This window comes from Cucurbita moschata, unplaced genomic scaffold, assembly GCF_002738365.1.
Source record: "Cucurbita moschata cultivar Rifu unplaced genomic scaffold, Cmos_1.0 Cmo_Scf00085, whole genome shotgun sequence".
Lineage (NCBI taxonomy): Eukaryota > Viridiplantae > Streptophyta > Magnoliopsida > Cucurbitales > Cucurbitaceae > Cucurbita > Cucurbita moschata.
Window position 1 is genome coordinate 92,880 of NW_019268601.1, and position 26,602 is coordinate 119,481.

The 26,602-nt window shown below is 37.2% G+C and overlaps 1 protein-coding gene across 1 annotated transcript in view; it reads left to right on the plus strand.

Moving 5' to 3' along the window:
• The first annotated feature begins 16,465 nt into the window (after window positions 1–16,465).
• LOC111439042 (probable magnesium transporter NIPA6) overlaps window positions 16,466–26,602 on the plus strand; it is a 15,041-nt gene continuing 4,904 nt past the window's right edge. The window contains exons 1-6 of the mRNA XM_023076782.1: window positions 16,466–16,823; window positions 17,126–17,182; window positions 17,402–17,492; window positions 17,602–17,762; window positions 17,839–17,966; window positions 18,074–18,211. Coding sequence (XP_022932550.1) covers window positions 16,679–16,823; window positions 17,126–17,182; window positions 17,402–17,492; window positions 17,602–17,762; window positions 17,839–17,966; window positions 18,074–18,211 — 720 coding nt within the window. The 5' untranslated portion in view covers window positions 16,466–16,678. The remainder of the gene's footprint in view (window positions 16,824–17,125; window positions 17,183–17,401; window positions 17,493–17,601; window positions 17,763–17,838; window positions 17,967–18,073; window positions 18,212–26,602) is intronic.

Here is a 26,602-nt window from a genome sequence, read left to right on the forward strand (position 1 = left end):
GGCTATATAAAGCCATCTATGTTGTATTTGTAATAAGACTTAGAAGATATATCAAAAGAAGCATTTGTGCTTTTCTTTAGCCAATGGCTAAGTTTCTTTGCAACTCTATGTAGTTTAGGTTGCATGTAGAATCATTCAAGCTCGACATGATCAATCTTGCTTGTGGAGTGATTCGAATCTCAAACAAGTGTTTGAGATATTTGATCAACAAGAATCATTGAAGCTAGACATGATCGATCTTGCTTCTGGAGTGATTCGAATCTCAAACAAAGTGTTCTTGGCTTGAGATATTCGATCCACAAGGTAATCCGAATCTTACTCCCCTTGTAGTTGATTCCTTATCTTATCATTTGGTATCAGAGCTTCAGGCTCAAGATCGGATATATGTTTCCTTTGCGTTTCTTCTCAATTTAATTTTTATTTATTTTCATCTTTTTAGTTTTTAATCGACCCAAAGTTCAAAATTCAATCTTTGCTCTATTTAAAATTTTGAGAGGTGAGAATGAGAGCTTCATTTGTGTAAATGAGTGCAAACAGAGTGGCCTAAAATTCCTTGAGTGTATACACGTGAGAGAGTGTTGTGAGGTCCTTTGTATTTCCATAACTTATTTTTTGCAGCAAAGTTTCACAAATAGATTCGAGGACGAATCCTCTTGAAGAAGTGGAGAATGATATGAACCAAGAGACATCAATCATACAATATGCTTCAATGAAGATGTGAAGAAAAGGTTGTCAAAATTATCAAAAGATGTTTCAATTCATGCTACATTGAAGAAGAATAAAGTTTGATTGTTGTAAATTTTGGGTGGGTTATAATTTAGAGTTATTGTGTTTTAAGACTTTTTATTTAATTTCGGTTACATTTACATAATGGCTAATTATGGCCATAAAGTGTGAATGTTACAACTTTTGGAATGCCTTTAATAGTTTCATTTTGAGGCTATATAAAGCCATCTATGTTGTATTTGTAATAAGACTTAGAAGATATATCAAAAGAAGCATTTGTGCTTTTCTTTAGCCAATGGCTAAGTTTCTTTGCAACTCTATGTAGTTTAGGTTGCATGTAGAATCATTCAAGCTCGACATGATCAATCTTGCTTGTGGAGTGATTCGAATCTCAAACAAGTGTTTGAGATATTTGATCAACAAGAATCATTGAAGCTAGACATGATCGATCTTGCTTCTGGAGTGATTCGAATCTCAAACAAAGTGTTCTTGGCTTGAGATATTCGATCCACAAGGTAATCCGAATCTTACTCCCCTTGTAGTTGATTCCTTATCTTATCATTTGGTATCAGAGCTTCAGGCTCAAGATCGGATATATGTTTCCTTTGCGTTTCTTCTCAATTTAATTTTTATTTATTTTCATCTTTTTAGTTTTTAATCGACCCAAAGTTCAAAATTCAATCTTTGCTCTATTTAAAATTTTGAGAGGTGAGAATGAGAGCTTCATTTGTGTAAATGAGTGCAAACAGAGTGGCCTAAAATTCCTTGAGTGTATACACGTGAGAGAGTGTTGTGAGGTCCTTTGTATTTCCATAACTTATTTTTTGCAGCAAAGTTTCACAAATAGATTCGAGGACGAATCCTCTTGAAGAAGTGGAGAATGATATGAACCAAGAGACATCAATCATACAATATGCTTCAATGAAGATGTGAAGAAAAGGTTGTCAAAATTATCAAAAGATGTTTCAATTCATGCTACATTGAAGAAGAATAAAGTTTGATTGTTGTAAATTTTGGGTGGGTTATAATTTAGAGTTATTGTATTTTAAGACTTTTTATTTAATTTCGGTTACATTTACATAATGGCTAATTATGGCCATAAAGTGTGAATGTTACAACTTTTGGAATGCCTTTAATAGTTTCATTTTGAGGCTATATAAAGCCATCTATGTTGTATTTGTAATAAGACTTAGAAGATATATCAAAAGAAGCATTTGTGCTTTTCTTTAGCCAATGGCTAAGTTTCTTTGCAACTCTATGTAGTTTAGGTTGCATGTAGAATCATTCAAGCTCGATATGATCAATCTTGCTTGTGGAGTGATTCGAATCTCAAACAAGTGTTTGAGATATTTGATCAACAAGAATCATTGAAGCTAGACATGATCGATCTTGCTTCTGGAGTGATTCGAATCTCAAACAAAGTGTTCTTGGCTTGAGATATTCGATCAACAAGGTAATCCGAATCTTACTCCCCTTGTAGTTGATTCCTTATCTTATCATTTGGTATCAGAGCTTCAGGCTCAAGATCGGATATATGTTTCCTTTGCGTTTCTTCTCAATTTAATTTTTATTTATTTTCATCTTTTTAGTTTTTAATCGACCCAAAGTTCAAAATTCAATCTTTGCTCTATTTAAAATTTTGAGAGGTGAGAATGAGAGCTTCATTTGTGTAAATGAGTGCAAACAGAGTGGCCTAAAATTCCTTGAGTGTATACACGTGAGAGAGTGTTGTGAGGTCCTTTGTATTTCCATAACTTATTTTTTGCAGCAAAGTTTCACAAATAGATTCGAGGACGAATCCTCTTGAAGAAGTGGAGAATGATATGAACCAAGAGACATCAATCATACAATATGCTTCAATGAAGATGTGAAGAAAAGGTTGTCAAAATTATCAAAAGATGTTTCAATTCATGCTACATTGAAGAAGAATAAAGTTTGATTGTTGTAAATTTTGGGTGGGTTATAATTTAGAGTTATTGTATTTTAAGACTTTTTATTTAATTTCGGTTACATTTACATAATGGCTAATTATGGCCATAAAGTGTGAATGTTACAACTTTTGGAATGCCTTTAATAGTTTCATTTTGAGGCTATATAAAGCCATCTATGTTGTATTTGTAATAAGACTTAGAAGATATATCAAAAGAAGCATTTGTGCTTTTCTTTAGCCAATGGCTAAGTTTCTTTGCAACTCTATGTAGTTTAGGTTGCATGTAGAATCATTCAAGCTCGACATGATCAATCTTGCTTGTGGAGTGATTCGAATCTCAATCAAGTGTTCTTGGCTTGAGATATTTGATCAACAAGAATCATTGAAGCTAGACATGATCGATCTTGCTTCTGGAGTGATTCGAATCTCAAACAAAGTGTTCTTGGCTTGAGATATTCGATCCACAAGGTAATCCGAATCTTATTCCCCTTGTAGTTGATTCCTTATCTTATCATTTGGTATCAGAGCTTCAGGCTCAAGATCGGATATATGTTTCCTTTGCGTTTCTTCTCAATTTAATTTTTATTTATTTTTCATCTTTTTAGTTTTTAATCGACCCAAAGTTCAAAATTCAATTTTTCTCTATTTAAAATTTTGAGAGGTGAGAATGAGAGCTTCATTTGTGTAAATGAGTGCAAACAGAGTGGCCTAAAATTCCTTGAGTGTATACACGTGAGAGAGTGTTGTGAGGTCCTTTGTATTTCCATAACTTATTTTTTGCAGCAAAGTTTCACAAATAGATTCGAGGACGAATCCTCTTGAAGAAGTGGAGAATGATATGAACCAAGAGACATCAATCATACAATATGCTTCAATGAAGATGTGAAGAAAAGGTTGTCAAAATTATCAAAAGATGTTTCAATTCATGCTACATTGAAGAAGAATAAAGTTTGATTGTTGTAAATTTTGGGTGGGTTATAATTTAGAGTTATTGTGTTTTAAGACTTTTTATTTAATTTCGGTTACATTTACATAATGGCTAATTATGGCCATAAAGTGTGAATGTTACAACTTTTGGAATGCTTTCATTTTTGAGGCTATATAAAGCCATCTATGTTGTATTTGTAATAAGACTTAGAAGATATATCAAAAGAAGCATTTGTGCTTTTCTTTAGCCAATGGCTAAGTTTCTTTGCAACTCTATGTAGTTTAGGTTGCATGTAGAATCATTCAAGCTCGACATGATCAATCTTGCTTGTGGAGTGATTCGAATCTCAATCAAGTGTTCTTGTCTTGAGATATTTGATCAACAAGAATCATTGAAGCTAGACATGATCGATCTTGCTTCTGGAGTGATTCGAATCTCAAACAAAGTGTTCTTGGCTTGAGATATTCGATCGACAAGGTAATCCGAATCTTATTCCCCTTGTATTGATTCCTTATCTTATCATTTGGTATCAGAGCTTCAGGCTCAAGATCGGATATATGTTTCCTTTGCGTTTCTTCTCAATTTAATTTTTATTTATTTTTCATCTTTTTAGTTTTTAATCGACCCAAAGTTCAAAATTCAATTTTTCTCTATTTAAAATTTTGAGAGGTGAGAATGAGAGCTTCATTTGTGTAAATGAGTGCAAACAGAGTGGCCTAAAATTCCTTGAGTGTATACACGTGAGAGAGTGTTGTGAGGTCCTTTGTATTTCCATAACTTATTTTTTGCAGCAAAGTTTCACAAATAGATTCGAGGACGAATCCTCTTGAAGAAGTGGAGAATGATATGAACCAAGAGACATCAATCATACAATATGCTTCAATGAAGATGTGAAGAAAAGGTTGTCAAAATTATCAAAAGATGTTTCAATTCATGCTACATTGAAGAAGAATAAAGTTTGATTGTTGTAAATTTTGGGTGGGTTATAATTTAGAGTTATTGTGTTTTAAGACTTTTTATTTAATTTCGGTTATATTTACATAATGGCTAATTATGGCCATAAAGTGTGAATGTTACAACTTTTAGAATGCTTTCATTTTGAGGCTATATAAAGCCATCTATGTTGTATTTGTAATAAGACTTAGAAGATATATCAAAAGAAGCATTTGTGCTTTTCTTTAGCCAATGGCTAAGTTTCTTTGCAACTCTATGTAGTTTAGGTTGCATGTAGAATCATTCAAGCTCGATATGATCAATCTTGCTTGTGGAGTGATTCGAATCTCAAACAAGTGTTTGAGATTACTTGATCAACAAGAATCATTGAAGCTAGACATGATCGATCTTGTTTCTGGAGTGATTCGAATCTCAAACAAAATGTTCTTTGCTTGAGATATTCGATCCACAAGGTAATCCGAATCTTACTCCCCTTGTAGTTGATTCCTTATCTTATCAAGTATGATATATGAATTAAAGATCAATGCTTTTCTTTGAGACTAGCACTAGCTTGTTGAACTAATTTCCTGAATAAGCGTGATTAAAATCATAAGTCTGACATGACATCTAAATATCCAAGTACCACTTCATGGAAGGAACTTAGTCTAACCAACCTATGTCTAAAATCCTCTAATACCTCCTTATCTTTTAGTCTGCCACGAGCTTACGACCCTCAGCTCAATATGTAAGGTGTCGCTTATGATTTTACTTCCTAGATTGGTAGCCATACAATTTCGTATGATTTGTGTGACCTAGATTGGTTTAAGTAGGGAAATGTTTCAGATTTTTAAATTATGACTAAGTATTGTGTGTGGAAATAGACTTAGACTCTCGAGTAGGATTCACGCTCTATAAACCCAACTTGGAAGGGTGAGGGCCCACATGAGTACTTAGAACAAAATCTTAGGTATAGGTGGTCCAAGAATACATCTCATGATCTTGTGAATGAAATTTTTATGAAATTGTGAATATGAATGATAAGGAGCTAAAATAAAAAATCATGGTACCTTAACTAGACTCATGATACGACTAGCTTATATGACCATCACTAGGCCTAAAGTTTGATATCCCGACACTACAACCGGTATAAGTGCTAGTGAAACCTCGATTAATTCTAAGGAAAGAACCAATAATAAGTATATCATATGAGGAGAGACAAGTCAATGATTTGTTGTCTATGAGGTATTAACTAAAATCGTGAAGGAACACCCTCACTGCTCACGAAGCATCAAAAGGAGAAAATTCAAAATGAACCTTGGATCACACTTGAGAAGGTGTTGCATGAGGGCATACGAGTCCATATAGTATTGAGAGGAGTACGACATGAGAGAAATTTTTCACTAGCAGTGTGTAGTAGAGAAGCTAAAATCGTTGTATTGGCACGACACTTGAAGTTGTTAGCAGAGGCTTCAAGCTCATCATTTATGGTGTATCCACGTAGTATCAAGATGTACCCATATAGTTGTTAGCAGAGGCTCCAAGCTCATCGTTTATGGTGCATCCACGTAGTACCAAGATGTACCCAAATCTAAAAATCTACTACTAGTGGCTTAATAAGAAAGAGGCATAGCAAAGTATGTGAATATGTGTTTACCGTGTCAATAAGTTAGAGTACCCTGAAAGAAAAAAAAGAAAAAAAGAAAAAAAAAGATCACTATAGTCTCTGAGTATCCCACAATAAAAGTGGGAAGAGGAGGTGGATTGTCAAAGATGTACAAACTAGCCTTTCTTTCGACACTTGTTGTTGTCCATAATGTGTTCCACGTATCTGTGCTCAGAAAGTACACCACTGAACCATTGCACGTCATCAATTATGAGCCACTACCTCTACGAAAGGATTTGAGTTACAAAGAACAACCAACTCATATTCTTTCAAGGTAAGAGGCTGTAAGTAGGTTGCTTATTGATTTTTTTATTCTCACCCTATTTGACAATTTATTTTCATGTGATTGCTAACCACTAGTTAAGGTGAGGGAGTGCTTGGGAGTTGCACGCTCATAGAGGGGTTATCTCAAGGCTTCAATCTCCGTGCATTTTAAGGTTTCTACTTTTGTATGATTTTGTATCTCGTTTTTGTAAAAATACTTTGAATAGTATCAGTTGATCAGAGTCTTCAACTGAATGTGATATCTGATCATAAGGTTTCTTAGAGTGCATTTGCTCTCCAGGATTTAATATGGGATCCTAAGGTGAATTGGTTAACTCTTAACTATTGCATGTGTCATGATCCTTTGTGTCCAAACCCATGAGGCGTGACCTTTTGGAAGCAACTTGGTGGCTATGCTGGAAACATTATGGAAAAGTTGTCAATCAATACTAAATTTTCTTCTACTAAATATTAACTAGCTACTCCGGAACATTATGGAAAAGTTGTCAATCAATACTAATTTTTCTTATACTAAATATTAACTAGCTACTTCTAAATAGGTCCATAACATCATGTCAAGTTTTGGAAGAGAGCGTTCATCGTGCTTTCTAACTACTATGTATCCATATAGTCCTTACCCCTCCAGATTCCTATTCCAAAGGGGACACTAACACAATAATCTAATCTCGAAAAACTACCCTATTTATACCAACTCATGATCCTCTTAGGTACACTTGTGGACCCCATCAATCGAGATAGATTCACTATTAAAGGTAGCTAACTATGTGTAATAACCCTCACATTATACAATCAATCATAGGAAGTGACTTTGTCTATGGTGATATTGATCATAGGTCTTAAGTCAGATCATAATAAAGGCAAAGTTAAGTTAGGGTTCTCGTACGTGGCGTGGTATCTAGCATATGTCTCCTTACAAAGCATCCTAACGGTTATCTTATTCCATCATGTACTAATCAATTGTGAAACACTTTCTATTACTGAATTCTATCTTAGAATATAAGGACACAATAGTTCATAAATTATATGGCATTCTACTCGGTTCTACTATGATTCATGAACACATGGCGAACACTATTCATGCATAGGTGACTATAGTTCATATTCAAGCATCATCAACTCATTCTATCGTTCAAAATTTTAAGAATTAGAGGAAAGCACTTGAACATAGAATCACATGCTTTGCGGATCAAATCAAGTAGTTTGGTTTGATAAAAACGTGCATAATGATTAATTTATTCAACCTAAGAAAGATCATAAGTTATAATTCAATGTTCGAGCCATGCATATTTCTATCCTAATAACTTAATTATACCATATCGAACATATCAAAGTCGATTCCTACACGTAATTTTATAAAAAAAAAAATTTGAAATCACTACGTGAAAAGGTTTATTTGTTTGGCTTTACCCTTTCTCAAGCTTAAAACTTCAAACAATTAGGTCATAAATCCAATTAAGAGAAGAGAACGGATGAAACAAGATTGAAAATCAAACTTAGAAGGCTAAGAAACGACTCAAAATAGTGAGTGATTCAAAGGATTAGTTCAATTGAACCATTGGAGATTGGGTCGATTGAATCAACCACATAATCGTCTCCTACTTTAAGATAGAACATAACGCATTCGTGAGAATGACTATGTTAGTCTAGTTTTGCTCTTAGTTTACACATTCTAAACTTCATTTGAAGTTGATTTCTTCACCAAACTTCAAGATTTCTTCAGCGTGAAATTATTGGTACCAATATGAGCCATTAATGCTAACATATGTGCATTTTAGCTTTGGTTTTTTTAGTTTTTTACCAAAGTTGAAACCTTATTTTCCGTGAACACAAAGAGCTTTACATTGTATCTTATTATCAAAAAATTAGAGGAATTTTTTGGAATTATACTCTCGATTTTTGGGTCCAAAAACATACATTTGAAACTCGATTTCAATCTATCTCTCCACTGACTTTCAGTCTTCAAATCCTTCACGAAAAATATTTCGAGTCCTCTCGAATTCACAGGAGAAAGACTCCATTCTAACCCAAATAAGCAAGTCTATTGAGCTTGAGTTTTTATCCAATTAATGAACACCTTTCAATCATATCAATTTAGAGCTAACATTTGGGTCTAAAAATATAGATGGACGTGGCTCTTTCGTGACCATCGATTCAATTACCGTTTTTCAATGGTTCTTCGATGACGAATCAACAAAGCCTTTTATTCTAATTTCTTTTTATTCTATAAACTAGAATTGAAATGATTGGACATTAGTGGGCATCTCATTCCCCTTCATCTATATCCAAATTGACAATTGGGATACACTATATGGTACTTAATTCATCATCGTGAATTGAATGAGTTGTGTGGCTTTCAAATCTTTTTGATAAGCTGACTAGTTCTCCATGATACCCATTGACTACAAGAGAGATACGTCTTATGTGAATAGATGGTGTTGGATCCTATTTAATGACTGCTACATTGCATTCATATCGCTTTTGCATGGGCATCTTTTTTTTTTTTCGAATCATTAACCTCAAACTTTTCCATTTCTAGGGAATCATGTCACTATGTTTTGTATTTTGATGACCCAGTTTTTTTTAGGCTTCAATTCTTGGAATGTGATGAGAAAGATACAAAAGCAACCAAATGAAGGTAACAATATGGTAAAATTTCACACAAATAAATTTCATACAATACCATAGTCGAATCCAAATCGAAAATAATATAAAATAGGTGCTACTTAAGTTATTTACAATTGGGGGATGAGAATGAGATACAAAATGTGTACAAATGACAACTCAAGAAATATAAACTAAACCATGCTCCGAGTTAACCCCTCAGTTAACGTGCAACTTCTGAGCACTCCCCTACTTCGACCAGTGACAACATTTACCTGAAAAATAAAATGTAGAAAGGGGTGAATATAAAAACTCAGTAAGCAACCTACTTGTAGGCTCTCACCACATCCTTAACATAATAGGTATACAGAGATTTTCTCTAGGTTTTAAGAAGTTTAGGCCTAATCTCTATTTCTATCTAAGAAACTAGGGAGGCTTTGAAGTTAAGAGTATATCTCTGGTCTGAATCTTAGCCCTAAGGGACTGTAAACATTGTCCAACATTTCGTTTCTTTGACTTAGGTACTTTGCTTTGTCTATGTTGTGAATGAACGATGCATTAGGTTGAGGTGTTACCTCAAAACGATCTAGTGGGACAGTATGGTGTCTCATAACTTTAAATATCATCCATGGAAGGTTAGTGGGACAGTATGGTGTCTCCTAACTTTAAATATCATCCATGGAAGGTTAGTGGGACAGTACGGTGTCTCCTAACCCTCCTCGAGGACCATAAAGTTACCTTAGTCTAGGGGAAGACCCCCATATATCGACCAACTATTGTGTCAACCTATGCGATCTCACGTGCCCCTTTTAGGATGGGTTTATAGCACATAGACCCTATTCAAGAGGCCCTTAGCCATTTCCACAATGTTGGGACACCTAATCTCCTCAACACACTTCCCTATCCGTCCTAAGTCTAGCTTGACGATACCGCTCCTAGAGGTCTATCGCTTGGTAGGGGCGCTTTTTGGTTCGGTCTGGGTTCCTGATAATGCTATTGGGATAGGGTGGTGGAGACTTTGGTGACATCGTTCATACTGCTAGCAGCCTGGTGAGCTATCATCTTAGTCATTCCTAGATGTCATGGAGGTCTACTAGGTTCCTAGGACGGCTAGGTGGTTTGAACGCGGACTCCCGACTCCAAAACACTTTGTGCTGTCTCAATTCTTTTTTAGTTTAGGCCCTTTGATCGCCACTTATGATCCTAAGATGAGAAGAGGATTCAGAAGCCATGGAGAAGAAAGGATCGAGGTTGCTATAACGGAGGGGTCTTATACCATGAGAATATTTGCTAAAACTACCACACCTAAATGATGGTGAAAGCTCTCATATTTATAATCATTTACAGAATCAAATAAATTACAAATGAAATGGAAAGATCAATAAATGAGTACATGATATTAGCATATAATCAATGACAATAAATGGATACACGATATTCGCATATGATCAAGGGTCAAGTATGATACATATGGTAAACTGTAATGGAAGGTTAAATATCCTAAATAATACAAGATATTAGCCTATAATCAAGTGTCAAATATGATGCATATGATAAACCGTAATAGAAGGTTAAATATCCTCAACACCCCCTACAAACTAAGCATCAGATTTGATCAAACGTGAAGCTTGGATCTGAAAAATTTAAAGAGAAGTTGAGAAACATTTTTGGTGAAAATGTCAGCAACTTGGAGATGAGAAGGTACATAATGTGTGCAGAGTTTGCCAGCGACAACAAGTTCCCGAAGGAAATGATAATCTAATTTAACATGCTTGGCTCGCTTGTGAGAAATGGGATTGAAGCTAAAAAAAAAAAAACCATCTTTTGTCACATAAGAGCAACGACTGCTATGTAATGGGAACCTTGAGGTTATGGAAAAGATGTCCAAGCAAAAGAAGTTCAACAATAGTCATGTAAGAGCACGATACTCAGATTCGCAGCTAGAGCATGTGAGAAGGTTGCTTCTTAGCACTCCAAGAAACGAGATTGTTACCAAGATAAATGGAATAGCCAGATGTAGAACGACGAGTATTAGGATAGCTAGCTCAGTCAACATTTGAATAAGCCACTAGCACACTAGGAACAATGGAAGGACGAAAGGTAATGCCAAAGTGAAGTGTTCCCTTAACATAACGAAGAATATGCTTGACAGCAAGAAAGTGATCTGCATTAGAGGCATGCAAAAATTAATTGACATAATTGATAGCATGACAAATATCTAAGCGTGTAATGGTCAAGTACTGAAGGGTGCTAATAAGAGATCAATATAGAGTAGGATCTGAGAAAGAAGAACCATCAGTAGTCAGGTGTTGAGAAACAACCATGGGGTGTGGACTGTTTTCTATTGAGCAACTGAGCACGAGTAAGAATATCTCAAACATATTTTAACTGACAAATAAAGAGACCATCAGGAGTGGATGAAGTTTTCGGACTAAGAAAGTAACGGAGAGAACCCAAATCCTTGGTAGCAAACTCAGAATGAAGCTTGCAAATAAAGCTGCCAAGAAAAGATGGGTTATTGTTGATAACAATAATATCATCAACATAAAGAAGTAGATAGATAAGGTTAGACTACTGATGAAAGACAAAAGGAGACGTGCTAGTGCGACTGCAAGAAAAACCAAGTGTGAGAATAAATGAGCTGAAATGCTGAAACCAGATGTGATGAGTTTACTTTAAACCATAGAGGGCAATTTTTAATAGACAGACATGAGTGGGAAAACAAAGATCAATATACCTAGGAGGTTGTTTCATATGAACATGTTCAGTAAGAGTGTCATTTGATCAGTAGAAAGGTTGAAAAATTGGTGTTGAGTCTACGAAAGAACCAGTGCACTTTATCAATTCCCTTGACGAGTCTACCAATCACATGAAGCTGGTCACAGATTTTTTTGAAGGTATGGGCATATTCAATAACAAGTTTGATGTCACATTTCATCATCTTCAAGTCATCCTTGAGTATCAATTCACGGGCTTTTGAATGATGGTTGAACATGGTTTCCAATGCGAGCCAAACGTTACAGATAGTGGAGAGACCAACAATGAAAACAATAACTTCCTCAGTGAGAGAGGAGAGCATGAGAGAGAGAATTCATTGATCGACTTTCCACTTCAAATATTTGGTGCTGAGTGTTGAGGAGGTTGTTGGTTTAAAGTGAGGTGGTGAACTAGAGTTCCATCAACGTAGCCCAACATGTCTCCATTCTCAAGAAGAGGGAGAAGTTGGCTTTTCTAAAGAAGATAATTGGAGGAAGAAAGTTTGATGATGATCATAAGGATTAAAGTGTTGAAAGGAAGAGGATTCGGAAGCTCTGGAGAAGAAAGGATCGAGATCTCTAAATCCAAGGGACTCTAATACAATGAGAATATTTACTAAAACCACCACAGCTAAGGGTGGTGAAAGTTTTCTATTCATAATCATTTATAGAATCACATAGGTTCCAAATGAAATGGAAAGAGCAATAAATGGATACACAATATTAGACTATGATCCAGGGCAATAAATGGAGACATAAGAATGACCTATGATCAAAGGTCAAATATGATACGGTAAACCGTAATAGAAGGTTAAATATGCTTAATAATACAAGATATTAGCCTATAAACAAGGTCAAATATGTTGATATGGTAACCGACAATGAAAAGCTAAATATTCTCAACATTCTAAGGTATTCTGACCTAGGTCATCGTTCAACTTGTAACACCCAAGGCCTCCATTAAGAGACAATGTATAATAGGTTGTTGCACAAGTTTTTGAAAGCTTGAGGGGACTAAATGAATGGTTTTAATATCAAAATTGATGATTTTAATAGCTTGAGGAGACTAAATGGAGTATGTTTGATGAAAGATTTGAGGTCTAATTAGTCCTGAGTTAGCTGCCCAATAGAAGAAAAATCGCGTTCTGAGTTGAGTTGCAGAACGAGGAAGGAAACTCAAAATTGGCCTCAACCACGCCAAGTCGTCTTCTCAGGACCATTCCTCTAGCTTAAATGAGGTATAAGGAAGATTTTTTTTTCATGAAGGAGGCGTGGTCTAATAAAGCTTGCATCGCCCTACCCAATAAAAATATCTTCTGGGTTTGCTCCAACGACAAAACAAGTTTTTCCTTGACCTTGGACACCTATAACTTACGTTATAATTCACGAACAGGTAAGATACCAATTTCAAACTCTTCCTTGACACTCCATCTTTAAGTTTCATGAAGAAATCGAGAGTAGAAACACCCTAGAATGGGTTGGCAAACCTCGTTTTCAGGTGCAGGAGCAATGCTGTGTAGTGTCTTTTTCCCCATGCGGGAGGAAGAAGACGATGACGTGGTCGGTTCAACTGAATTGACCACGTCAGCCCAAAGTCAGATTCTCTTTGGTTTTTCATCAAATTAAACCATTTTCTGGTCGGTTTTCACAAAAGTCTCAAAGGCTCAAGAAACTAGACTCACAAAAGAAGCTACTAAAGAAAATTTAGAGGAAATCGAGTACCAAATGCTCAAGAAACAAGGCCCCAAACACCGGACAAGAAGTAAGTAGTCATATTAGACTTTTTTTCAAGAAGTATTTGCAGGAATTGCTTAGATTCTTTTATGAACCTTAGACTAACTCTGGATTAAGGAATTATGAAAGAAAAACACTCAAAACAATGAGTTAAGGTCCTGAACCGACCAAGTCGCTTGAGATTTAAGTAACGTTAAAATAACCAGCTAAACAGACTCTCCTACCTATGAATTTTTAATCATGAGCATAATATGACATGTTGAAGTAGTATATAAAATTTGGTGGTCATTGAACAAGACTAAGTAGCTAAACTAAAAACGGTATAAAATGATCATAATACCCTTTCATATGATTCTAGGTCGTTGTAAACACCATGTAACATGAAACCCCTCACATGGTCATATAATGATGCCATATAAATGCTAGTGGGTTTTCACGCTCGTAAGTCCACGTTGGGCTGCGTTTTAGCGTTTACCTAAATTAAAACCTTAGTTCCTAAAGCATAACCCATGACATTATGTTAAACCTAGGTTCATCAACAATCCCTGTGCCAAGAAAGTACCGAGGACTATGTGAATAATATGCTAATTAAGTTGCTAGGATCCATACCCATGAGTAACCATTGTCTCCCACCACGAGGTGTACTACGAGACCCCTATTCCTCTTTAGGTGGGTTTCCCTGCATTATGTATCATGAGCAAGACGTCATGATGAGCCTCCCTTTTTCCCTCACCTAAATGAGATGTCTTGCACCAGATTCATCAATAGGATGACACGATCATGATGACACCACTCATGTGTTTATGGAGAGAAATCTAAACGTTATTATAGGAGAAAGTTTTCGGGATCAATGTATGATACATGACATGATGACCTCTTAGTTCTAAAGTCGCGATTAAAAACCTACAAATAGGCTACTTATTGAGTTTTTACTCACTCCATGGTTATGTATAAACATGTTTTAAACCATGTTTGAAATAGTTTAAAAAGAATCTTGGGTCTTCACAGCCGACCTATCTCAAATGCCGTAGTCTTATCTCATTGCTGATATCTATGCTCGATAGGGAGAAGACACAATCAATCACCTGTTACTAATATAAATTCTTCATGCAATCAAACAGGCTCAATAGGGAGATAATATCCATCAATCACCGAAAGTATAGATCATAATATCCCTTCCTCATTTCTAACGTAGCTGAAAACATAAAAACAACATACAATTCATAATATCAAACTAGGGACAATTCTCCCGTTTCTACCTCAAACATTGTTGTTTAATGTTCTAAACATGCATATTCTATCCATTTAAGGTTGGATTTATTAGTATACAAACTCGTCTTAGCAATCCCTATAATATTGTATGACGGGGAATTCGAATGCTTGCTTACATGAAAGGCATGACATGTGCCTTCTCTAGCTCGATTTTTTGCTCGATAAGTGCTCAAAATCTGTAAAATTCCTTTGGTGGCTTTAATTTACATTAAAAATAAGACCAATATCAAAATTAGGGTGAAAAACTGTCGAACGAGCCAAAATACCTAGCTCACTCGCTGCCATCCGCGGTTGGAGGTTGTCCACGCGTGCAACTGACACGTGAGTACAGACGTGCCTCTAAAGATGCAGTCGTGCTCTCAATGCGGCACATGGTGCCTTCGCATTGGTGCTTTCGAGTTCGATTGGGGCAAAGTACGATGGTCTGGGTCGAGGTGATCGGTTTAAGTCTGGTTGATTGATTTAGGTCACCCTTTGATGACGTGATTCTTAAATATATGATCTTTGTCCCAAACCTTAAAGTTGTGCATTTGTACATGTGGTTGATAAAGTTGTTCCCCATTGCGATTTAAGAGCTTTGACGTATAAAGTTTAAAAACAAAGTGTTTTTTTTTAGATGGCTTTAAATCTCATGTTTCCAAATTGTCTAGTCTAAATGGTTGTAATTAGATAATGATTTAAGCTGATTTTATTTTTCTAGTCATGGAATCTTTAAAACACTCCAAAGCTTTACGAGCGACATTGCCTTCTCAATATTGCTGGATCGGGCTTTCACCCATTGTCCAAGATTCTCCACTGCTGCCCCCTATAGAAGTTCGGCCGTATCTCAATCCCAATGTGGCTAATCATTCAAAAAAACTAGCTAAGCATCATTGGGCTTTCGCCCATTGTCCAAGATTCCCCACTGCTGCCCTCTATGGGAGTCTGGGCCGTGTCTCAGTCCCAATGTGACTGATCATCCAAAAAAACTAGCTAAGCATCATTGGACTTTCGCCCATTGTTCAAGATTCCCCACTGCTGCCCCGAATGGAAGTTTGAGCTGTGTCTCAATCCCAATATGGCTGATCATTCAAAAAAACCAGCTAAGCATCATTGGGCTTTCGCCCATTGTTCAAGATTCTCCACTGCTGCCCCCAATGGAAGTTCGAGCCGTGTCTCAGTCCCAATGTGGCTGATCATTCAAAAAAACCTACTAAGCATCATTGAGCTTTAGCCCATTGTCCAAGATTCCCCACTGTTGCCCCCGTAGAAGTTTGGGCCGTGTCTCAGTCCCAATGTGGTTAATCATAAAAAAAAAACTAGCTAAGCATCATTGGCTTGGTCAACCTTTACCTGACCAACGACCTAATACTACATGCTCATCAAACAAAGCTGCAGCTCTGATTCAGTAATTAGCCCCACTCTCCAAATTCAACCATTAAAAAAAAAAATTTAAATGAAAAAAATGAAAAAAAAAAACACTAAAGAAGCAAGCAACTAAAAATAGAGAAAAATCAAATAAACATAGAAATTAAGAACAATAAAATAGGATTTAAGGCCACCTCAAAAAAAAAAAAAAAAAAATTGAGCCAAAATAAGATGAACCATTAAGCCAAAATAGGATCCAGAAATGAACCGGAGCGTTGCCAAATGGATTCAACGTTATGATTGGGAGAGAAGCAAAGGGGGAAAAATAATGTGGGGATTAGCTGTTGGACTGACATATGAAAAAACGTGCACCAATTTCTCAAATCAGAAATCCTTCTTCCCATTGAGAAGCAGCTGCTCTGTTCACACTGTGCTCGTCGTCGTTGTTGTTCTTCTTCTTTTGCCTGCAAAATTTGGAATTAGATGAAAATCTGCAGCAATCCATGACCACCAATGAGCCTTCCATCTCCGCCAATGATAACCTAAAAGGTTTCCTTCTTGCTATGTTGTCCAGCGCCTTTATTGGCTCCAGTTTCATCATCAAGAAGTTGGGTCTTCGTCGCGCCGGCGCCTCGGGTTCTCGAGCCAGTGAGTTCAATTTCTCATATTCATTTCTAAAATTTTGATTCGACCCTCTAAATTTTTGCTCGTTTTTTGATCTGGGGTTCCTTCAACTTTGTTCGATTGATTTCGCTGACATTCCGATGATTTGTGATTAATTTCAGTTGTTTAGCTCTTAAACAATTTGTTTTGTTCATCTTGAAAATGCTTATAATTGATGGTTATAGATTGTGGTTTCTCCGTTTTGTTACTAATTGGCAGGCTGCACTGTTCATAGTGTCCCGCTTAGGGTTTATGCTGATGGAATTTGTCTGGTTAACGAATTTTAGGTTCTGGTGGATATGGATATCTATTAGAGCCACTTTGGTGGATCGGCATGATTACCAGTGAGTCTTGAATTTAAACTATCTGCACTTTCAGTTCTTTCATTCTTGTTTGTTACCATTAATCTCCAAGTGATTCATCCACCTCGAGACAGCTTCAAGAGACGATAAATGTATTAAGTTCATAAGACTTGAATCCAACTTTAAAGAGAATCCCCGAGCACTTCGCTCTTTTTAAAGCATCGAAAATTGATTGATTACTTCAATGTGTACAATGTGCAGTGATTGTTGGGGAATTTTCAAATTTTGTGGCTTATGTTTATGCTCCTGCCATTCTTGTGACACCACTTGGAGCAATAAGTATAATTGTTAGGTGAGTTCTTAATTAAACAAGCTTCAATGAGATGTTGATTTAAGTTTGAATTTCTCGACTTTAATGTCGTTATCCAAATGATTTTCCTCTGTGTTTATTGTGTTGGCAGTGCTGTACTTGCACATTTTTTCTTGAAGGAAAGATTGCAGAAAATGGGTGTATTGGGGTGTGTTTTATGTGTTGTAGGGTCTACAATGATTGTGCTTCATGCACCTGGTGAACGTACTCCGAGTTCGGTAGACGAGATATGGGAACTAGCTATTCAACCAAGTAAACTATTGAACATATTCTTGTGTGTATTACTGTGTGGAGCTTCGTTTTTATTATTCTGATTTGTTTGGTTCAGCTTTCCTTCTCTATACGGCCTCGGTGATAGCTATCGTGTTGTTTCTGGTGTTGTATTGTGAACCCCGCTATGGACAGACGAACATACTCATTTACGTTGGGATATGTTCCATAATTGGATCGTTGACGGTCAGTCTCCGTTAGTCTTTTACATGCTGAATCTATCTGTTTATTCTCTTCATTTATACTGTGAAGGAGTTGTATGTTAGAGATCAACTTTGTGCACGGATTTGCAGGTAATGAGCATCAAAGCCATTGGCATTGCGATAAAGCTTACGTTGGAGGGTTGGAGTCAGGTTGCTCACTTCCAAACATGGGTCTTTGTAATGGTTGCAATCTCGTGCATAATTATTCAGTTGAATTATTTAAACAAGGTAATAAGTTCTTCTATTTTGTTAATATCTTTTCGGGATAACTACGGCGTTGATGAATGTTGAATATTGAGATTTTCTTGCTGGCTTAGGGTTATGACTGTTTTTCGGTTCTTATTGTTATTTTTTATCATGCCATGGCTATATTTCGAAGGCTTATTTGTTATTTTCGATCTCTTTTTACTTATTATTGGTCTTCCCGTCCTCCTATAACCGAATAGGAAAGGATACATTTTTTTACTATAAGATGTGTGGTCGTAACCTAATTAGAAAAGGGTACCTTTTGTGGTGTCTTCAGAGCTTTTCCATGCACTCACGTGCTTATCGAAATGTCGTATTGCTGATCTTAGCCATTCGTTGATATCAGTTGTCTAAGTATATGGTGTATATGCTTAATTATCAAATTTTCCCATTTGCTTGGCCAATAGTAGTCAGACCAATACTTCAAGAAATCATGTGATTTTCATGTGTCGTTTGAGTCAATTGTTCATCTTCGTCTTCATGCACACATCAAGGGACACTACACCTACTTGAGCCAAGTGTTTTGACTTAAATTATGTAGAATGCCTTGAGACCCTATTAGCTATTGGTGTGCCTGGTGTCATAATCGCACTCTTTTAACAATAGGACTATGACACTTGTTATAACCCAATGAACAAGTCAACCGTACAAAATCATACTTCGTAGACACTGAAGTTGCTTGCATGGATGTGGGTTAACATGTACAGGGTCACATGTTCGCCCTTTTGGCTTAGGGCATCGACAACTTTGTACTCTTTCTTGTCCTATATTTGAAGACTCATGCCATCGAGCTTGCTTTGACCTCAACTTTTGTTGATCAAAGAAGTAAGGGTAGCTCCGTGGGGGCATGCGTAAAGTCTATGGGGGCCTTTGCATAGAAGAAATTGTAAGAGCCCTATTTGATAGCTTCTTGGGTGATAAAGCTCTTGAGATGGGTCAACATTCATGTTTTGAAAATGTTAGTCAGTCCTCCATTCAATTTGTTCGTACCCTCGTTCCTTTGACACATAGGCTTGAAAGATTTTCTCCCAGTATGATGAGGTGGTGTATGTTTCTTTTGAAAGCCAATTTGCCACCATAATTTAGGAGTCTCTTTGTGACAGTCAATGCAGTGACAAAGCATCTCGAATATCCAACATCAAAGTCGAAAACTACTTCACATAATCCCTTATTCTTCCGGAATGTTTCAGTCTTACAGCTTCCACCTTGCTATAAGTTCAACATTTTTGGAGAAGATTCGAGTCCTTTACTCCTTGAGGTCATCTCGTGAATTGATGGTACATAAGCCATTATGAATATCATTCACCTTCAAACACCACCACATCATGAGATGCTTAGGGGCTAAGGATTCTTAAGCTTTTTTGAACAAGTCCCTACAGCCTTGAAGTATTGCTCGATATCAAAGATGAAATTTTTGAGTTCCTTAACATCACAGTTCCTATTGAAAGCCCTAGGTTCCGAAATCTTCAACTTATTGAACTCGACATGAGCTCGACCCGGGGTATGATTCTCTAATGGTGAGCTCGACCCGACGTGAATTCGATGTGAGTTGGTCGACATGTATTTAGCTAATTGCTTTGTCACTGACATCATCTCGTTCTCAATGGGCCAAGGAGCTAACTAAGCTTTGATACCACTTGTCACATCGCATTCTATTGGATTAGCGATTGTGCAATACTTATTCTAACCCAACAAACAAGTTAGTTGTACAAAATTGGATTTTGCGGACAATATTGGTTAGTCAAGCCTCTTCTCACGTTTTGAGACAAACTAGTTTTATAAAACGTAAGAGAGAAAATAAGTCAAACATTTTAAAAGAAAGCTTTGTAGACGTCAATTGGATTAAAACATGTTGGTTAGAAAATATGCAACACTTTGATCGAGTTAGATGACTACTTAGTCCTTCTATAGTAGATTATAATGCATTTCCAAACTGATAGGCGTGAAATGTCAAAGGTCGAGGAGTCATACACTAGCAAAGTGAAGACAAACAACAAAACTAATTACATGACATTGACATTGGGTGGTTGAGGATGGTTTTGGCATGCGGCCATAAGCGACATCGCCTTGGACAAGCATGCTCAAGGCACCCAGCACATCCTTCAAATTTGTCAACTTTGCTATTTGCTAGTTTAATCTGATATATTTTCTGGAGTCCTTTGGCGTTCAATTGGCTCAGAAAAATGCTTGTTGGTTTATGATTGATGGGATAATTCCCATCCAGCCTTTTGTGACAAGGTCCTTGTCCTTTGGTCCTCTACTCTCTTTGCCATATTGTGGAGGATTTGGCTTGAGAGAAAAATAGGTGAACTAAGAAGTCTCGGGAGCGGTTTGATCGTTACAACTATTCCTTACGCTGGTATTCTTGTGAAATTCGGTCCCTTTTTACATGGTTATGTAGTTTCTAGGTGGCTCCTACTACTGAGCTGTTGTATTATATACCCCTGTTGTATTCTTTCATTTTTCTCAATGAAAAGCTTGACATAGAACAATACCATTTTTCCCCTTTGTCATAACCCTTGGCTTAACAGTGGCTGATTATGCTTTCTTTGGTCGAGCTTCATCAGTGACGGTCCATTTCGGTTTCTAACTCTTTCTCGTACAGGGCCTCTTTCTATGGAGAGCTTAGTTTCCAATCCCTCTTCGTGAAGAGATCGATAAGGGATGTCCACTTCTAATAATTGGTGTCCCCTTTGTCATAACCCTTGGCTTAACAGTGGCTGATTATGCTTTCTTTGGTCTAGCTTCATCATTGGCTCGTCACTGTCATGGTTTGCTTCCAGGATTATTGTCCGTTTCTTCTTTGGGCACTTTGATCTTCATTGTTTTATCTGGTTTCTTGTTTTTTCTGGATTTTCTTTTCTTCTTTTTTAGGTCCGTTGTTCTTTTCACCCCTTGTAGGTCCCACGAGTCTCGAGTTCTGAATGTAATTCCCACTTGTTTCTAGGGTCCATAATTAATGACATTTCTGAAGCAAGAGCTTGAATCCTGCATAGTAGACCATGCAAGGCCAATCATCAATCTCCCCTAGTCCTTGAACTTCAACAATCTATCATATTTAAGGAAACAAATACGTGCCAATATGAACATAGCTTAATTCCAAGTTACTTCTATCTCCCTATTCAAAATTCCTTTTGGGAGTTAGGTAGAAACTTGAGAGTGTGATGAGAGATTTCGTTTGGGAAGGGACGAGTGAGAGGGAAGGTTCCCACTTAGTCAAGTGGGAATCGGTACAAAAGCCTGTGGATTTTCGAGGTCTAGGTATCATGAACATTAGACAACTAATGAGACCTTCCTGGCATAATGACTGACGTTTCTTCACAGAGCTTAACACGTTGTAGTTTAGAGTGATGGTGAGTAGGTATGACCCTCACCCTTTTGAGTTGGTGTTGATGATAGTTCAAGAAGCCCGTGTAAAGCCTTTGGAAAGCAATCTTTTCTTTGTTCCTCTCTTCTTTTTTTTTTTCTAGATTATCACTTGTTCTGTTTGGAGAGGGTTCAAAGGTGTATCTTCGGGAGGAGTCTCATTATATTTTGTTTCAATGGTTGTATCGCCTTTCGAATAAGAAGTTACATCCATTAGTCTCTGTGTTGCCTTCCTCATATCCTTCTTCCTCCATCTTTTTGGGTTTCCAAAAACCTTTGCGAGTAGAGAGGCGATGGACGTGGCAAATCTTATTTCCATTCCTCAAATTAAATTCATGGTTCCTCAGAGAAGAGATGTTAGGTTTGGGGCACATATCCTTCTAGGGGCTTCTCTTGTCATTCCCTTTTTATCTTATTTCATTCCATTGTTGACCTTGTTTTTGCCCCTCCCTAGAAAGTTAAAATACTAAAGAAGGTTAAGATTCTACATGGGAGAGTCAATACCATGGACTCACAATGGTGCATTCTCCACAGGAGGCACAAGATCTTGATTATCTTTTCCGGGGTTTTAGTTTGCTCTTAGTTTGCTCTCTTTTATTGGAATTGCTAGTTGAAATCATTTGGGGTTTGTTGGGTGTGGCACAAAGATTGCTGGGTTGGATGGACGAGGTGCTCTTGAACTTTTTTATTTTTTTTGTTCTGTGGGCACTTAGAGGTAAATGAGTAATGGCATTTTTAGAGAGGTTGAGGGTTTGGGTGAGGATGTTTGGGAGTTGGCTAGATTTAATGTTTCATTGTGGGCGTTGGTTACTAAACCTTTTTGTAATTATGAGCTTAATCTTGTTCTTTTAGATTGAACTCCATTTCAGTAGCTTATATCGAGCCCTTTTGTAACACCCTAAGTCCACCGCTAGCAGATATTGTCTGCTTTAGCCCGTTACATATCATTGTCAACCTCACGGTTTTAAAACGCTTTTGCTTGGGAGAGGTTTTCACACCACTATAAGAAATTCTTTGTTCCTCTTTTCAATGGATGTGGGATCTTGCAATCCATCCCCCTTGAGGGCCCAACATCCTCGCTGGCACACCGCCCAGTGTCTGGCTCTGATACCATTAGTAACAGCCCAAGCACACTACTAGTAGATAATGTTCTCTTTAGGCTTTCCTTTTCAGGCATCCCTTCAAGGTTTTAAAATTTGTCCACTAGGGAGAGGCTTCCACATCTTTATAAGGAATGCTTCTTTCTCGTCTCCAATCGATGTGGGATCTCACAATTCCACCCCCTTCAGGCCCAACATCCTCGTTGGCACACCACTTGTTTGGCTGTGATACCATTTGTAACAACCCGACTTTCCGCACAGCATCGGTCGGAGTCGTCACTTAACAACCAAAAAATTTATAATTTAAAATACATGAAAACATGCTGAAGGTAATTTACAAGAAAAATCATGCTCGGGTACCCATTTCTAAATAATTTAAAAACATGCAATTTAACCGAATAATTTCACAGTAAGATAATTAAAGAACACACAACATTCCAAAATTTCCTAGTTCCCATAAACTAGGGAGGTTCAAACAAAACTTAAAATAAACAAAATTAGTTTAATGCAGAAACGTCTTAAATAATAATTAAAATATAAAACTCTAAGTTATCCCATGACCGTCTTTTCCACTCTGCTTGTCACTCCCATGCTACAACCTTACCCTTACCTGAAAATTATTTTAAAACAGAGTGAGTATGAAAATTCTCAGTAAGGTCCACCTCTATTGGGGTCAAACATGCAAACTATCATATAGTTCATCCATCAAAATCAAGGGATCTCGGTGGTTGATTACTCGTAACACACAACGCATAGTCTACTCAGCTAAAATAGTTTTCAACAATCACTTCTTAGTGACCAATAGTGGTTAGTTACTCAATACACACCGCGTGTAACTTTTATTATGTTTATAAATTTCAGCAATCACCCCTGTGACCAATAGTGGCTAGTTACACGATACACTGTAACCCTTACCACATTTATTTCATTAAAAAATCATAACATGCACAAATGCAGTCCCAAAACAACTATTTTCATGATCAATAGGCATGACAATAAACAATAACATCCATATAACAATCCATAATACACATCCAATCGTATTTTAGAAAACAAAACAATTTAATTTCAATAGGAGAGTCCTTTACTTGGAATGCTTCCTTTAATCGCTTCTAGAAATATCGTCCAACTTTGACTTAGACCGAATCTACATCAATAGATTTATCAATCAATCTAAACTACACAAGACCAAACAACTCTAAAATTCGTTGAGGTTTATCACTCACTGTTCTCTTATTCTCTTATGTAATATGTGGTCTCAATTCCTACCTTCCCAACATAGGTCGTTGGTTGCTGCTTTGACTTTGCACTTTGGTACCTTGGCTACAATTTTGAAAGTTAGAGATAACTATCAGTAGTACGTCGAATGCAAATCGAGATTGGGCTAAAAGTATCAAGCCTAAACTAATTGTTCACTCTTTCTGGTGGCAGTGGCCGTTGCTGCTGCAGTAGCGGTGCATAGTGGCAATGAAAAGAAAAGAGGAAATATTGTGGTTAGATCCCTCTGTATAACGCCCAGATTAGTGATTAAGGGGGAAATATTGTGAAAACTCAGCCGAAAAAAAAAAAGAAAAGGAAAAAGAAACCCTAGGCTCAACTATAAAGTTGAGTCCACAACCCTAGCCACCCACCCTACCCCTCTCTTGCTCTTTCCGTGCACGCAGCCCGAGAACTGTCGTCGAGAAGCCGTCGCGGTCCTCCTTTTCTCTACATTTTATTTTTCTTCCTTCCTACTGCTTGTTGTCACCATTGTGCACCGTGACTGCAGTAGCTGCTACCTCCGTTGCTGCCAAGAAGAGTGAATGGTTAGTTTCGTGAGGCTTGATACTTTTAGCCCATTCTTGATTCTAGACTCGACGTACCACTAATAGTTATCTCTAACTTTCAATATTGTAACCAATGTACCAGAGTGGAAAGTCGAAGCAGCAACCAACGACCCGTGTTGGGAAAGTAGGAATTAAGACCACATTCCATAAGAGAACGGTGAGTGATAAAGTCCAACAAATTTTAGAGCTGTTATACCTTGTGCAGTTTAGATTGAGTGACATAGGTTCGGTCTAAGTCAAAGTTGCACCGACAATCCTAGTAGCGATTAAGGGAAGCATTCCAAGTAAGGGACTTTCCTATTGAAACTACCTCTTTTTGTTTTCTAAAATACGGTTTGATGTGTATGCCATTATATGATGGATGTTGTTATTTGTTGTCATGCATATTGATCATGCAAATAATTGTTTTGGGACTGCATTTGTGCTTATTATGATTTTTGAATGAAATAAATGTGGTAAGGGTTACACGTTGTGTGTATCGGTAATCAGTCACTATTGGTCACAAAGGTGATTGTTGAAATTTATAAACGTGGTAACCATTATACGCTGTGTTTGTCGGGTAACCAACCACTATCGGTCATTAAGGAGTGATTGCTGATAACTATTTTAGGTGAGTAGATTTACGAGCTATGTGTTACAAGTAATCAACCACCAAGGTCTCTTGATTTTGATGGATGAACTATATATAGTTTGCATGTCTGACCTAAATACGGGAAAGACTTACTGAGTATTTTAATACTCACCTTGTTTTAAAATGATTTTCAGGTAAGGTAAGGTTAAGGTTGTAGCATGGGAGTGATGAGCAGGGTGGAAAGGAGGGTCATGGGACAACTCAAAGTTATTATGTTTTAATTTACTATTTAAGATGCTTCCGCATTAGACTGATTTTATGACAGTATCATACCATTGTGGAGAGTTGTGGTTCCTAACATGGTATTAGAGCCATGCCTTTAACTTAGCCAATGTCAATAGAATCCTCAAATGTCGAACAAAGAAGTCGTGAGCCCCGAAGGTGTTGTAAAAAGTGACCCAAGTGTCGAACAAAGGGTGTACTTTGCTTCTCCAAAGGAGTCGAGTCTTGATTAAAGAGAGGTTGTTCGAGGACTCCATAGGCCTCAGGGGAGGCTCCATAGTGTACTTTATTCGAGGGGAGGATTGTTGGGTGAGGAGTTCCACATCGGTTAAATAAGGGGTTGATCATAGGTTTATAAGTAGGGAATACTATCTTCATTGGTATGATGCCTTTTGGGAAACCAAAAGCAAAACCTTGAGAGCCTATGTTCAAAGTGGACAATCTCATATCATTGTGCGATGTGGGATCTAAAACCGTGAGGGAAACGAAGTATTCCTTATAAGGGTGTGAAAATCTCTCCATAGTAGACGCGTTTTAAAATCATGAGGTTGACGAAGATACGTAACGGACCAAAGCGGACAATATTTGCTAACGGTGGGTTTGGACTGTTACTAATGGTATCAAAGCCAGACACCGGGTGGTGTGCCAGTGAGGATGTTGGGCCTCGAAGGGGGATGGATTGTGAGATCCCACATTGGTTGTAGAGGAAAACAAAGTATTCCTTATAAGGATGTGGAAACCTCTCCCTAGTAGACGCGTTTTAAAATCGTGATACTGACGATGATATGTAACGGTCAAAGCGACAATATCTGCTAGCGGTGGGCTTGAACTATTATAAATGGTATCAAAGCCAGACACCGGAGGGTGGGCCGGCGAGGACGTTGGGCCTCGAAGAGGGTGGATTGTGAGATCCCACATCAGATGGAGAGGAAAACGAAATATTCCTTATACGGATGTGGAAACCTCTCCCTAGTAGACGTGTTTTAAAGCCGCTAAAGCGGACAATATTTGCTAACGGTGTGCTTGGGCTGTTACACCTTTTCTTTTTCTCGTGCTTGATTTGTTAGTTTGCCCTTCTTTCATTCGTCTTAATGAAAACGTGGTTTCAAGAAAAAATAAACCAAACAAAACTGTTTAAGCACCACCTAAATTCTTCCCTTGATGCCAAAAAGTTTAAACCTTAACTCCATGTTTATTGTGCTAAAAAAAAAAAAAAAAAAAAAAAAAA